The sequence below is a fragment of the Schistocerca americana genome, chromosome X, assembly GCF_021461395.2.
Source record: "Schistocerca americana isolate TAMUIC-IGC-003095 chromosome X, iqSchAmer2.1, whole genome shotgun sequence".
In the NCBI taxonomy this organism is placed as follows: Eukaryota; Metazoa; Arthropoda; class Insecta; order Orthoptera; family Acrididae; genus Schistocerca; species Schistocerca americana.
Genome location: NC_060130.1, coordinates 181,651,749 through 181,668,712, shown reverse-complemented (window position 1 = coordinate 181,668,712; position 16,964 = coordinate 181,651,749). Strand labels below are relative to the sequence as shown.

Here is a 16,964-nt window from a genome sequence, read left to right as displayed (position 1 = left end):
ATAGCACACCTGCAACTACCTGAGGATGCCACCAGTGGCAACACAGTCGTTGACCACTGTCACCAAGTCCACCGTGCACACACAGCACTACACCATGTGAGACAGCGTCTTTATAATGGAATGTGCAGATCCCCAGGCCCACAGTTGTTAAATGTGTTCAGGACATGTAAATCACTTTCATTGTATTCTTGTTGATGTCACTCCACGACCCAGTAAATTGTATCTCTTTCATGGCTGTGTGTTTCCTTGTGTCCCTAGTTACAACACTTGTTATACAGTATCACAATCACATGAGAAAATTTGTGGGTACTATAATTCTTGTAAGAAAATTACATTTTCTCTCACACTGCAAAACATCATAAAAATTGAATAGTATCCTTTTTCATCATGAGGGCAGATTTGTTACAGCAAGGAAAACATGTATTTATTACTAAGAGGTTATAGCCAATTCACGTAGCAAAAGGTGAATGTTTGAAAAAGATTCTATACCTCAAAATAATGGTCTATCAAAAACAGAATAATATCTGCAAACAGAACACAGAACATTTCAATATTTATTTTTTTTAATTTTGCAAGTTGTACTGCACACAGTCTGGCATAGTTAGTCACCAGTCGGAGTGCTGCCGATAGCCAGTTCAAGCCCAGTCATCAGCAATCATTTTTTATTTAGTATTTATCATTTCGGGAAGGTTCTCAAAATTTATTATATTTGTAATATCTACAATCTTCAATGTTTGTATAAACAGCTGCACTCCCTGTCCAGGAGCTCAGTTCTGTTCTGTCATTACATTGGTTTTCATAATAAGCATACTTTCAGTGTTAAGTGTCATATTTCACTGAAGGTGCTACTTTCATATTTGGACTTCACTGTGGTCGCAACAGGAGACTGTTTGACACAAACACTAGGCACTTCAAAATGTCTACATCACAATGAGACCAGACTTGGCAGCCAGAGATGGCAGTCACGTGTGAGCTAGTTGTGTGTGTGTGTGTGTGTGTGTGTGTGTGTGTGTGTGTGTGTGTGTCTGTGTGTGTGTGTGTTTGTGTGTGTGTTTTATCTAATTCTGAAGAAGGTCTTTTGGCTGAAAGCTCAATCTTTGTTGTGCCTGTCTGTAACTCAACACCTCCACTATATGGTGAGCAGCACTCTATCCTTTTCATAATTCCCTGTGACCGGTAGATTTGCTACCAGATTGCATTAGTGTTGTCTGTGTTTAATCTTGCCACCAGGCCTAGTGAGATATACAGGGTGTTACAAAAAGGTACGGCCAAACTTTCAGGAAACATTCCTCACAACAAATAAAGAAAAGATGTTACGTGGACATGTGTCCAGAAACGCTTAATTTCCATGTTAGAGCTCATTTTAGTTTCGTCGGTATGTACTGTACTTCCTTGATTCACCACCAGCTGGCCCAATTGAAGGAAGGTAATGTTGAATGTTGACTTCGGTGCTTGTGTTGACATGCGACTCATTGCTCTACAGTACTAGCACCAAGCACATCAGTACGTAGCATCAACAGGTTAGTGTTCATCACAAACGTGGTTTTGCAGTCAGTGCAATGTTTACAAATGCGGAGTTGGCAGATGTCCATTTGATATATGGATTAGCACGGGGCAATAGCCGTGGCACAGTACGTTTGTATCGAGACAGATTTCCAGAACGAAGGTGTCCCGACAGGAAGACGTTCGAAGCAATTGATCAGCGTCTTAGGGAGCACAGAACATTCCAACCTATGACTCGCGACTGGGGAAGACCTTGAACGACGAGGACACCTGCAATGGACTAGGCAATTCTTCGTGCAGTTGACGACGATAACCCTAATGTCAGCGTCAGAGAAGTTGCTGCTGTACAAGGTAACGTTGACCACGTCACTGTATTGAGAGTGCTACGGGAGAACCAGTTGTTTCCATACCATGTACAGCGTGTGCAGGCACTATCAGCAGCTGATTGGCCTCCACGGCTACACTTCTGCGAATGGTTCATCCAACAATGTGTCAATCCTCATTTCAGTGCAAATGTTCTCTTTATGGATGAGGCTTCATTCCAACATGATCAAATTGTAAATTTTCACAATCAACATGTGTGGGCTGACAAGAATCCGCAAGCAATTGTGCAATCACGTCATCAACACAGATTTTCTGTGAACGTTTGGGCAGACATTGTTGGTGATGTCTTGATTGGGCCCCATGTTCTTCCACCTACGCTCAATGGAGCACGTTATCATGATTTCATACGGGATACTCTACCTGTGCTGCTAGAACATGTTCCTTTACAAGTACGACACAACATGTGGTTCATGCATGATGGAGCTCCTGCACATTTCAGTCAAAGTGTTCGTACGCTTCTCAACAACAGATTCGGTGACCAATGTATTGGTAGAGGCGGACCAATTCCATGGCCTCCACCCTCTCCTGACCTCAACCCTCTTGACTTTCATTTATGGGGGCATTTGAAAGCTCTTGTCTACGCAACCCCGGTATCAAATGTAGACACTCTTCATGCTCTTATTGTGGACGGCTGTGATACAATACGCGATTCTCCAGGGCTGCATCAGCGCATCAGGGATTCCATTAGACGGAGGGTGGATGCATGTATCCTCGCTAACGGAGGACATTTGGAACATTTCCTGTAACAAAGTGTTTGAAGTCACGCTGGAACGTTCTGTTGCTGTGTGTTTCCATTCCATGATTAATGTGATTTGAAGAGAAGTAATAAAATGAGCTCTAACATGGAAAGTAAGCGCTTCCGGACACATGTCCACATAACATATTTTCTTTCTTTGTGTGCGAGGGATGTTTCCTGAAAGTTTGGCCGTATCTTTTTGTAAGGAGTGTAAAGAGTGGCAGATGTCGAATGATCACTGTAAAGGACACAGAGAGGCAGCATGTTCACGACAGATGGCATTTCGAGCACCTCACAGCATTCGAAAGGGACTTCCATGTGGGTCGCCATATAGCTAGCCGGTCAAGTCATGCAATATTCAGATTTTTGGTGGAATCAGACGTGACTGTGGCCCAATGTTGGACTATATGGGAACATGAGGGTGAGCGTATTTCTTGTTGAGCTTCCAACTGACCGAATCTGACCACCACAAGGAAGGATTGCCGTACTGTGTACCAGGCACGACATAACCAATTCGCATCTGTGCCTGCCATCCAAGAACTTGTAATGAACCCCTGTGACATTCTACATTATCCCACACTGTCAGTCAGAGTCTAGCAGTAGCAGAATTGCAGTTTAGCACTACCCCAGACAATGACTGTTATTGGGTATGGAGGCAACATGGAGAGAGGGTCCATTCTTGGCATGTTTTAGAGAGGAGAAATAATGTTACTCCTTGCATCATGGAGTGGGGAGCCATCACTTATGACCTCAGGTGACAGCTGGTATGGACTGAGGCACAGTGGTATGTCACAAACACCCTGCATTCTCGTGTGTTACCTCACGTGCAACAGTATTGTTTTGCTGTTTTACAACAGGCCAATATTTGTCTACACACAGCATGTTTCTGTGAGATCTGTCTGGGTTTTTTGAAGTATTTCCATGGCCAGCAAGATCCCCAGATCTACTACTTATAGAAAATGCATAAGACCAGTTGAGATGTCAGTTCCATTCCAGTGCCAGTATTGATGGTATCAAGGATAAGTTACAACAGTTATGGGCCAACAAGCCTCAGAAGAGAAGACAACAGCTTGTCAACACATTTCTGAATTGAAACAGTACACCCAGAGAGGGTGTAATGTCTAACTGATAAGTGGGCTCATACTACCAAAATGTTTGTAAATTTTATTTGATTTTGTAATCTCTGAAATAATGCTGCATGCCATCTCAATCTGCGAAGTTTTACTTCAGTTCCTCCTCCCCTTCTGAGTGCTTCACTCAACGGCTGTTTGGTTTATCCTGACAGTGTTTCAGCACATCATATGAAAGCCTATATGGAATCTCTAGCAGCAGTAGGTTTTAAATTTCATGAGAACTCTTCCTCCAGAGTATTAAGTGCAATGAAAATTACCTTGTAGACATAGGATAAAGGGCTTAGTTTTGGAAAAACTTACATAGAACACTCTCTGTGTCATTACAACTGTTATCTTATTTACAAATCTTTCTCATCTTGTTGACTGTCTTATATTAATAACTGTTCTGTTTCATTATTTTTGTTCCCGTTTGGTAAGATTTCCTGAGACACCTACAATTCTGTCACTGTTCCCTGGTACATCCTCTCTCTTCCTTTTCAAAAAATTTAAATATGAGAAATGAATAAGCTTCTTCAGTAGAAAATTGCTATACAGCATACAGTAAATTTAATTATCATTTAATATGAGGGGTATTCATAAAGTTTAGCTATCACCCCAAAAGAATAAAGTTATGTGATTATTGCTGATGAGGACCTGTTTGTCACTGTTTGGACTGCTACTGCCTCTTCGTGTTGATGTAATCTCCACCACAATACAGATATTGTAAGTGTCACTAAAGCACAGCCTTACAGCAGCCAATCTGCCCAGCTAGGGTCCTGGATATGCAACAGCTGTCAGAGAAGAAAATAATTTTATATGTATCTTCAGGCATGAACGCCAAGAAACCTGCTGTTGAACTTATGTTTTAAGATAATTCTTTCAAAGAGGTTTGCTATCAACTTCTAGGAGCTGTGAGTAAATGGACTGACAGCCACAAAGAGTTCTGTGTGATGTTTTCTTTTATTTTCACTATTTCTAGGAAAACACTTAATATAATACACTTTCTTTCTCCATTTTTTCCATTGCATGCTATTTTAATGCATTCAGGCATCAGTTTCAAAGTAATTGAGAGTGAAACTTCCTGGCAGATTAAAGTTGTGTGCCAGACTGGGACTTGAACTTGGGATCTTTGCCTTTTGTGGGAAAGTGCTCTACCAACTGGGCTACCCATGCACAGCTCATGACCTGTCCTCACAGCTTTATTTTCATCAGTATGTCATCTCCTACTTTCCAAACTTTACAGAAGCTTTCCTGAAAAACTTGCAGGACTAGCACTCCTGTAAGAAGGGATATTATGGAAACATGGCCTAGCCACAGTCTGGCAGATGTTTCTGGAATGAAATTCACTCTGCAGCAGAGTGTGATATGACACTTCCTGACACTGGATCGAGACTTGAACATGGGACTTACTGCCACACCATTTCCACTATCCTGTTTTTCTTCTCTTCTGCCTTGAGAAGGCTCAGATCTATAATCTTGTTTTCTCTTTCAATGTTCGACCACTTAACACAAGTGTCAGAATATCATTCTGATGCTATGGAAAACAGATTTCCACCTGTGCTGTGACCACTTTATATGTGATAATAAACATCATTTCTTGCTGTAATGAACCTTAGTCTAGCTCCAGGAAAGTTTGACTTTTGGTTCTAAATTTTGATTTGTATCCAGGCAGATCTTAACCGCTGTGGTTACTCATACCCAGACTTGCAAGGTCATCATAACATTGTAAGGGCCATTTAGAAAATGACCACAAGGGATCATCAATTTATTGCTAAGGTTACAAAAAAAGAAATTCTTACTTTCTCTTTAATTTTCTTGTAAAGTTCACTTCAGTTCCCAATTGCCCTATTGCTTTGTGGCATTGTCCCCCAAGATTTCCTCTAATGCTAGTCATACAAGAGTTGCTGCTGTCATGGAGGGCTGACATCACTACCACATACATCCAGCCACAATCTGAGCAGCTACAAGTCATTGTTCAGGCTAGTCCAAAAAAATTATTTTTGAATGTACTAGCCCATCTGGAAAATACAGCCTTTCAGGCTCCTCTTAACCCAAGCTATACAGAACATGCAGATCATTTAGCCAGTCTAGGGGATATTGCATTATTTCTAAATTTTTTCCACTTAAATTTTCATCTGCAGTATTTGAGTACAGTTCATTCCATATCTACACCTATAATCCATAAGCCACCTCACTGAGTATGGTCGAAGGTACTTTGTGCACCAGCGTGACTTCCCCTTTTATTGTTCCAGTCATGAATGGTTTGTGGGAAGAATGATTGCTGGTAAGCCTCCCTATGGCCTCATATCTCTCTGTTTTTATCATCATTGTCTTTTCACAAGATATACATAGGAGGAAGGAAAATATTGGTTGACTTCTCCCATAATGTACAATTTTTGAACTTTAAAAGTAAACCACACGATGATGCAGAAAGCCTCTCATGCAGCACCTGACACTGGAGTTGGCAGAGCATCTCTGTGAGTATTCCACACTTACTAAATGAACCTGTAAAGAAACATGCTGCTCTTCTTTGGATCTTCTCTATTTCCTCTGTTGGTCCCTTATGGTATGGACCCGAGACTGGTGACAAATATTCAAGCATTGGTTGAACAAGTGTTTCGTAAGCTACCTCGTTTGTTGAAGTACTACATTTCCTGAGGATTCTTCCAATGAATCTCAGTCTGGCATCTGCCTTACTTGACCCATACACATGCTCAGAGATATTTTATGGAAGTAGCTGCCTCCAGCGATTGTTCTGCAAATCTTGTAATCATACAGTAATGGATCTTTGAATGTATGTAAGTGCAATATATTACAGTTGTTTATGTTGAGAGTCAATTGCCACTCCCTGCATCAAGTATCAATCACCTGCAGGTCTTCTTGCATTTCACCACAATCCACCAGCACAGAAACTTCTCTGTATGCAACAGCATGATTCGTGAAAAACCTCATGGAACTTCTGATGTTATCCACTAGGTCATTTACATATAATCTGAAAAGTAATGGTCCTATAAGACTCCCTTGGAGTATGCCCAAAGTTACTTTTATGTTGTAAGATTTCTCTCTGTTGAGAATGACATGGTGTTTTCTGTTTCCTGGAAGCCCTATAAGCCATCACACAGTTGGTCTGATATTCTGCATATCTTGTTCATTAGGCCGCAGTGCCAAACTGTGCTGAACACCTTCTGGAAGTCAAGGAACACGGCATCCCTCTGTGCACCTGTATCTACTGCTTTCTGGGTCTCATGACTGAGCAGAGTGAACTGGGTTTCACAGGATCATTGTTTTCTGAACCGATGCTGATTCCGACAAAAGAGATTTTCAGTATCCTGAAATGTGAAATTACATGGGAACAAAACGTGTTCCAAAACAGACCAACATAAGAGATACAGATGTATAGCTCTGTGTGTCTGTTTGATGCCCCTTCTTTAAAATGGGAATGTCCGTTTTTTTTTTTTTTTTTTTTTTTTTTTTTTTTTACAATCATTAAGAATGCTTTACTCCCCCACAGACTTAAAGTCTACTAGGGGAGGGGCAAATTCTTTCACAGACGCTATGTAGAATCGAATTGGTATATCATCATGTCCAGTGGATTTTCCTCTGTTGAGCAATTTCAGTTCCTTTTCTATCCCTTGGTCACTTATTTCAATATCTGTAATTTTGTTGTTTGTGTGACAATTTAAAGGAGGAACTACAGTGTGATACACCTCTGTGAAACAGCTTCAGAATAAGATGTTTAGTATTTTGGCCTTTTCTGTGTCATATTCCATTTCAGGGCCATTATGGTCACAGAATGCTGAACAAATGACTTCAATCCATTTACTGATTTAACTCAAGACAAAAACGTCCTAGGATTTACCCAGTGGTCACAAGATTCAAACAGAATCACACAACATTGTGGCCATCTAAGATCACCATTTCATCAGATGTTTTTTATTCCCATAAAGTGCACTGATCAACAAGTTCACTTGCACCACTTTTGAACACCCAATGAGGAACATGGGAGAGAAATCATGTGTTGGCTGTAGGACACTGCTGCAGTGTCAGTCCAAGAAGGGAGACTCTTTTGCTCCAGCTTCCAGCTAGACATGACGTGCACAAACTCCTCTCTCTCCCAATTGTTCTCACTTAATTTTGACTTTAAAACCTAGACCATTCCAGGACCTCCTTGACTGGCTAATGGTCTGTCATTCTGACTTGAGCATGACCAGTTATATTCTGTACACCAGAATATAGAAAATGGAGTTTATATAACTATTTTATTTACAAAACAACTCCTTCAGATGCCCACATCATCATTCATCTGGACCAAGACCCACCCGTACCTGTACAGAGCCGATGTTCCAGTCATCTTTACAGTGTTCCTCTTCAGAGTGAGTATAGTCACCTTGAAGAACTTTACCGTTTCAAGGTGAAAAGTAAAACTTAATGACAACTCTTAGTTCACACTCCACTTCATCAGTCGGCTGTGCAAGTTTGTTTTGCCTCCCTTAGTGATGTGCTACAGTTCTGTGGCATGGGCTTTTTAAAGTATATCAGAACTGTAGACATTTACTCAGAAAAAACCTCTGCATAACTATTTTTAGGCGATAATTAAAACTTTATGATCACCCCTCCTATGGTTGTTTTCATTTTGCTCTTACACATTACACCCTATATATTTTACAGACAAATCTTTGTCATCTTGTTTAATTTTATAAAACTGGTTATCTTGATAGAAGGGCAGTATGAATCAACTATTTTTGTTGCACTGTAGTTACCATTTTCCAAGGCTGCAGGAGTTGTAGCATTACGACCACCAGAACCAAATTTACGTCTACGAACTACTTTGGGGGTGCCTCGGCGTCTTCCTGTAGCACGTTGTGGTGTTGTAATTGGATCAGCAGTTGATTTCTAAAACAGTTAAGGTGTTGTGTTCATACTGCATGTTGTTTAATCCATTTAGGATCATTAAATCTTAATAAGTATGTGAACTTCATGAAGTTAGTAGCTGTAATCTAACAATGAGAATATTAATTACAAAGAAATTGTTATATACATAAAAGAAATGGCCACATGAAGTATGACTACATTTTAGATTCTGAGGCAGCACATTTATTAGAAGGAGTATGGGAAACAACTTATATTACTTACACAGAAAACCATACTGACTTTTTTAAGATGTTTATAATATAAACTTTTCTATTTTGCTACAATATTTGTTCAATTAATCTCCCCTTCCTAGAATTATTCAGTGTGTACTGAGTTCACTAACCACAGGGAAATAAACACTGTTTTCCATAAATTAGAAAAATAAAAACTGCAACACTAGCAAATACAAAGAAAAAAATTCTGGCACAAGTGTTCAGTTTGCTACATTTTTGTCCTCTTGATGCTCATAGAATGTGGCAACCATATAACATACAGAAGGTTCAGCCACTGACAGTGGAGGGCCACAACATACATTATTCTATTCATGGCCTGCCCTATAACAGTCACTGCAAAGGCTACATCAATGGTACTGTGCACGAAAGGCTTCATGAAGGTGGTATATATGTGAGAATACTAGGAACACCTAAACCACTTACTACTCATGACATGAGGGAATGTTTGCAGTGAGTAGCTTGTATGTCACATTAACACAACATAAAAAGGGCATGTGAGCACACAGTGTGATGGTGTTTGTGATGTAATATGACAGGAAAATGAGGCAGTGATCACTGGAGACAGTGCCACAGGTTGCCCGGAATTGTAACACAACACACACATGCCACATTAAACTACATAAATCCATGTGATGATGGGGTTCACACCTCCAAAACATGTTGTGGAAGTAAATAACTGATGACTAGTAATGATAAACTTGTTGTTCCAATCAGTATCAACAACAGTCACAGTGTTGATTAACCAAAAATGTTCACATTTAAAGTGATGCCTTCTGACAGGACACTTTGTGAGTGGGATTCTAATAAGTCAATTTAAGATCATACTGACTGATCAAATAATATGCTTGTAAAAAAATATAGATTGCCCCTTCTTTTGGGTAATAGTTATCTACACTTACAAAAAACCTAAAAGTATATCACACAGACTCACTCACAATAAATAAATAAATAAATATTAAAGCTGTGAGCAAACTGAGAAACAGAAACAGAAAAGTCAACATGCATTTATATAGGTTCTTGAGTCTATGATTATGCTCAAGTGGTGATTCTGCATTTAATGACTTATAGGGCCAGCTATGTTTCTCCAAATTTGTGACAGAAGATGAGAAGGAATTAAATACCCTAACATGTGATAATCTACACGAAAGCTCACAGCATGTAGCAAATATGCATCCAATCTTCTGAGTAGCTATGTGCAGTTTGAAAGAAGCCACATTGTCAGATACAGGGACGTACACTGGTTATTTTAACAAATTGTCTGCTATTCGGACTACCTCAACACTGCCAATGGAACTGGGAAGAAGTGCATCTTTGGGAAGCTTTGGAGAACTCTGACAGACAATGAAGTGAGAGACTGATTCAATTGTCTGCAAGCACGTTTCATTCCCAGTCTGCACTGTGCACTATTTGCAGACACATTTTGCCATCAATGTATCATCACGTCATACAGTGTACAATCATGAAGGAGCCACTGGCTCTGAAAGCTTGCATATGTAATACCTTTTATATGTGGGTTCTTGTGCCACCACTTGGTAAGCAAATTTTTTAGCTATCCAATTACATAGTGCACTATCAGAAATCTTATGGAACAGTTCCTGTCTTATAAGCATCTCAGACGTAAATTACTTTAATCATCTTTGATGACACCAGCCTCATTGCAACTTCTCTTACCAGTGGTTGGCATAGAGGGTTCAAAAGAGGACTTGCACAGCAACGGAAAAAAAACTTCACTCTTGTGTAGAAAAGAGTAAATTAGTTGGACATAAAAGTTTTCAGTGCTCTAACAACAGTAATCAAAAGTCATGTTGTACGAAACTCATAATGTATTACCTGCACAGCTCCACTTAACAAAATCCTTGCCCTTCAAAGATCAAATTTTTTCTTCTTCTTCATTACTTCAAGGCTTACACAATATGCCTGTTCTGACTTCACATTTTTAAAATGATCTTTTTCTCAATCTTTCAACATTTCTATTTCCTGGGGGCTTGCATTTGCAATGACAGCAATTCTATCTTTTTCCATACATTTAATGTTTTGCCTCTGTTTCTCCCTATATTCTTCCACTTTGTCATTTGAGTAAAACATTTCTAATTCCTCTCATATATTCCCATTTCTTGTAAGAAGTAACCATGGAAAAATTTTAAAAGTTTCATTTCAACGGAATGTGTGTTATTGTCTTTTTTTTAAAAAAAAAAAAAAAACAAAAACAAAAAAAACAAAGAAAAGAAAAAGAAAGAAAGAGTCACTGCCATAAAGCATGACAGGGACCGTCACTGTTTTTTAAAACTTAATTTTGAGTCTTTCCTCAAGTTGTTCTTTAATATTTTATATGTAGTTCCACATGTATGCTGAAATATATCAATTTTATTCTGTATAACATGAATGTTATTTAAGTTAATGTTTCATGCTAAATATCTAAAACAGGAGACTAGTTCCAGTGCTCTATCTTCAATAGCAATTTTTAACTGGACTAGTTTTCCACAGTGAGCTGTAACTTTAGTTTTAATGGTGGATACATTCAGGATGTAGCATTGCCTTCCCAGTTTGTATAATCTACGTCTACATCTGCATCCACACTCCGCAAGCCACCTGACGGTGTGTGGCGGAGGGTACTTTGAGTACCTCTATCGGTCCTCCCTTCTATTCCAGTCCCGTATTGTTCGTGGAAAGAAAGATTCGCAGTATGTCTCTGTGTGGGCTCTAATCTCTCTGATTTTATCCTCATGGTCTCTTCGCGAGATATACATAGGAGCGAGCAATATACTGCTTGACTACTCGGTGAAAGTATGTTCTTGAAACTTCAACAAAAGCCCGTACCGAGCTACTGAGCATCTCTCTTGCAGAGTCTTCCACTGGAGTTTATCTATCATCTCCGTAATGCTTTCGAAATTACTAAATGATCCTGTAACGAAGCATGCTGCTCTCCGTTGGATCTTCTCTATCTCTTCTATCGACCCTATCTGGTATGGATCCCACACTGGTGAGCAGTATTCAAGCAGTGGGCAAACAAGTGTACTGTAACCTACTTCCTTTGTTTTCGGCTTGCATTTCCTTAGGATTCTTCTAATGAATCTCAGTCTGGCAACTGCTTTACCAACGGAAATGGTCATTCCATTTTAAATCACTCCTAATGCCTACTCCCAGATAATTTATGGAATTAACTGCTTCCAGTTGCTGACCTGCCTTATTGTAGCTAAATGATAAAGGATCTTTCTTTCTATGTATTCGCAGCACATTACACTTGTCTACACTGACACACCAAATTTTGTACGTTTGTTTCATTTCTGTATTAAGACTACATCATCTGTGTATAGCATAGAGTTCAGATGATAGCTTCATATGCTTCATTCTTAAATTTTTTATGAGCTCTTCAATGTAGTTGTTAAAGAATGCCATTGAGAAGCTACACCCTTGTCTGATGCCTTGATTTACATTATCTCTTCTGTTGTTTATGATTATTTTGGAACCTTTATATAAGTTTATGATTGTCTTTTTCTTCTGTTATTGTCCACAGTCTGGTTCTAATGACTGAGTCAAAAGCTTTCTCCAAATAACTAAAAGCAACATGTGTTTATAGACTGGTGCACTCTAATGACCTCGATATCTACAGGATGTTAAACCCTAATCCTCCTTACTTCTTCCTTCTTAGAATGGCTTCTTGTCATTTTTCTTGACTTCTAGAATGCTGAAAATACTATCATTTGGGGTGTGTCCCTTTCTAAATTGAGTATGCTCTTTTTGCAGGAATACATCTCCTGTTACTCTCAAGCAATTACCAAACATTTTTGTGTAAACTTTATAAGCTGTATTTAAAGGACATATATCTCTGTAATGGTCACATACACTCCTTAATCCTTTCTTAAAAGCAGAAATTACCTCTGTAGTCTTCCAACCAGCAGGGACTTCACAACTTCACCAGCGTTCACTGAATAAATGTAAAAGCCTTTATGGGAACAGGATACGATTATCAGTCGTATGCAATAAATATCCTTATTAAATTCCACATAGAGATATATTTCATGGTTAGTCATAAACATGTACACCACTTGAATACAGAACAGAATTAAAAACTAACATGGAGGCTCGGCAGAGCAATAAGAATCCAAAGATGGTGTTAATCACGGTCGATACGACCTAACGACACCACACCTTAACTCATACAACATCCCTCCATACTTAGTAAGTTCAATATATATTCCATCTGAGCCATATGCTTTTTAGACATTTTAAAACTGTTGCAGCTCATGTAACATTTTTGATTCAGTGTCTTATTGTATCATGGAGTCACATATTCCCTGTTTCTTGCAGCAGTTTTGTTATGCCATAGTTTTTATAATGTTTTATCCATTCTTATTTATTGATTACACTGATTCTAACATTGTCCCTTTCTGATTGATTTAAGTTTTTCAACATTTAATTCATAAAATTCTGCCTTTCTCTTCACTGTTTGTAATCAATTAATCCCAAGAATATTGGTGTGCTTGTTTCATATAATTTTGCTTATTTTTGTAAGGCTGCTCCATTTCTTTGGTTGTGTTTGTAGTACAAGCTGATGCCTTTTTTTTCTTTCATGGCTTCCTCTATCTCTGAATTCCATGTTCTAAATATCCATATTCTTGTTATTTTCTTTTAGTGGCAGCTCATGCAATATTTTACCAATGTGCGACAATGTGGTGGACTATAGCCTTTCGATTTACAAGAGTAGTAATTGTAACTAAATTGAATATATTAATTTTATGTATATAAATTGAACTGTTTAAACATATTCAAATTTTATAACTAATTATTTAACATTACAACGAATAAAGTAAAATGAAAAAAAAAAGCTATGGTTGCAACCAGAATCGAACTCAAGCCGATGAACTGCAAGTCGGTGCACTTGACCACAGTGCTACCAAGCCAATATGTAAATTGCTTCTCAAAAATCCCTCATACTCTGTGTGTAAATCATTACAGAGCATTTTATGGCACAGTCAGTGGAAATATTCTAGGAACCTAAAAGGGCTATCTGTCTCCTCCTACTCACATGGTTTGAGGCAAATTGGTGAGCCTCATCCCACATCTTCCTGTTATTAGATTTACATTGGGAGCAGATCTACCTGCTTTTTAATTCTCACTTCCTCCTACAAAGATCTGGTGGAAAAGGGTGATGAGATCTGTCCAAAAAATTCTGGGACATTTGTAATTTCATGCCAATGGTGTGTTGGAGTGGAATGTGGTTTGCATCCGTACATATACAAGTGTTTAATGTGTAACTGCCGGAAATTTCATTGTTGTATTTTTGTTAGTTATGTTTCACTGCTGTATTGAGTAGAACCTTGTGTTGTAAAGTTTACAAATTTTGATATGGCACAGTTAGAGGAGCAATGCCTCTCCATTTAATTTTGTGTGAAACTCAAGAAAACCTTTACAGAGACACACCAAATGATGACGAAAACCTATGGTGATGAGTGCTTAAAATGTACTTGGTGTTACAAATGTTCACATGGTTTAAAAATGGCCAGACAGAAGTTAAAGATGATCCTCACTCAGGACACCCTTCGACTGTTACTGATGATGCTCATGTCAGGAACCTCAACGAAACTGTGCATGCCAATCACAGACTGATTGTCCAAGAGATTGCAGAAGAATGTAACATTTCAGTTGGATCATGTCATGAAATCCTGACACAGTATCTTGGAATGCATCGTGTTGCCACCAAGTTCATCCCATGGCTCATGAGTCAAGACCAGAGAGACCTTCACCTCACAATCCGTGAAGAGCTTTGTGATCATGCAAATTAGAAAGAGATGTTCCTTAAGAGAATCATAACTGGTGATGAGATGTGGGTCTATGATGTTAAGACCAAGGTTCAGTCTTCACAATGGGTTGGGATAAGGTTCTTCAAGATCAAAAAATGGTCATCAGGTCAGGTCAAATGTCAAAGCCATGCTGATAGTTTTCTTTGACTTTGAAGGATTAGTTCATCATGAATTCATGTCACAGGAATAAACTGTTAATGAGTAGTAATATTGGAACACATTGCGATGCCTTCAAGAAAATGTGAGAAGGAAATAGTCTGAAATGTGGCAAGATAATTCATGGCTCTTGCATCACAATAAGGCACCCACATATTCATCACTGTTGGTGTGTGACTATCGCACAAAAAGTGAAATCACTGTGCTGCCGCATTCTCCTTACTCTCCAGACCTGGCCCCTGCGGACTCTTCTTTTATTTCCAAAGTTGAAAACCCCATGGAAAGGATGAAGAAATGAAGTAATAGACAAGGTAAAAGAAAATTTGCAGATGGTACGTCACATGATCCAGCAAAAGGCATACCGAGACTGCTTCTAAAAGTGGAAATGGTATTGGGAGCAGCGTATTAATTGTGGAGGAGAGTATATTTCAAAGGAGACCATGCACAATAAGTAAAAGGTAAGGGTAGAAAAATTCTGTGGACAAAGTTCTGTAATTTTTTGAATAGACCTCGTACTTTCACACTAAATTTCCTCATACACTCTCTCTTGTTACTACCCTTTTAACTCACAAGGGTAATAACCATAACTAAGTTGAATATATTAATTTTACATACATAAATTGTACAGTCTAAATACAATTAAATGTTATAATTAATCATTTAATATTTTGAGGAATAAAATTAATTTTTTTAAAAATTGCGGTTAGTAGACAGAATTAACCCGAGCCAGGAAACTGCCAGTCAGTGTGCATGACCTCTTGGCCTGGTACCATTATGTCAACTGCTCCTCAAGAATCTCTCATACTCTATGCCTGCACAACTTGTTACACACAGTTTCAAAGAAAAATACTGCCTGGTGGTGTGATTAATATAGCACTCATAGAGCTGGAATGGTGACATCACATCAGAACATGCACAGTCAAAAATAGCTGCATCCCTTCCCAGAGCTGATCATAGTGTGGCTGATCATCATGTCAGCACTTGACAATGGGTTCTAGCTATCGCAGAGATAGTTACAACACATTTTTCTGTCCATTTTATTTGTATACCAGCTCACATTCAAGGAGAAATTGTGTAATTTTAGTGCAATTTCTGGCACACACAAAAAATGGCATAATTTTAGTGTGATACTTACAGTGCGCTGTAGCATACTAGCACATGATAACTGGCCACCATCAATTTATTCTTTCTTCCAACTGCATGAAAGGCTGGTTTTGTACACTGCCTTGAATGTTATTCAAATCAGTCTCTGTATGATAAGCTGTCAGAGTGCTTAGTAGATATTGCTGTAATCTATGTTGGTAAAGTTTTCTGATTCTTTTCTCCAACAATAAATATACTTTGAATATTTCTTCTGAAGAATTGGGTCCCTTTTTTTAGAATTTTTCCCATTTGTTATTGATGTTTTAATTCCTACTAGCACAAAATGATCTGAATGTAGACCTATGTCTATTTCCCTGTAAACTCTTACATATTGTATTTGATTTCTCATTTTGAATTCGTAATAAAGTTACCTCTTATGAATTTTAAGCCTTGAGCTGACCACATATATTTATATGAATCAGTTTTCCTGAAGAATGAGTTGCCTGTTTTTAACTGATTGTATGTGGCAAACTGCCTCAGCTCTCATCCATTATCATAAATTTCTTGTTCTCCAAAAGTGTTAACAACTTACGGTATTGGCTGATAACCAATGCTTGCATTTAGATCTCTATATATTATAACATGATATTTCTTGATTACTTTAGCTAATTTTTTTTTTTGCAAGGTGTCACTTAAAGTTTTCTGGTCTATTCTTCCATTCCTCCTCCTGGCGGGTGAGGAAGAGGGGGAGGGGGGGTTGAAAATTGATAGACAACCTGATACAACAATCATTTTACTCAGATGGTGAATTTTTAAACCTAAATTACCAGGGTCAGGTTGGTTTATAATTTTACTGCCAAATAATGAGAGGAGAAAGGAGGTGGGAGTAGAAAGAATTTACATATGGTAAAGGCACAATATTATTCTTCATTCTGTGTTATTTGGTTTCATACGGAACAGCAAGTAGAACATTTCAATGTGGCAATTTATAAATAATTTGCTGAACATAATATGTATAACACATTCGATGAAAAATTAGCTGTGC

The 16,964-nt window shown here is 38.4% G+C and overlaps 1 protein-coding gene across 1 annotated transcript in view; it reads right to left on the bottom strand.

Moving 5' to 3' along the window:
- Positions 1-16,964, bottom strand: part of LOC124554754 (serine-rich adhesin for platelets-like) — a 482,463-nt gene that overhangs the window by 29,036 nt on the left and 436,463 nt on the right. Inside the window, exon 17 of the mRNA XM_047128406.1 lies at positions 8,496-8,628. Within this exon, the coding sequence (XP_046984362.1) occupies positions 8,496-8,628 (133 nt within the window). The remainder of the gene's footprint in view (positions 1-8,495; positions 8,629-16,964) is intronic.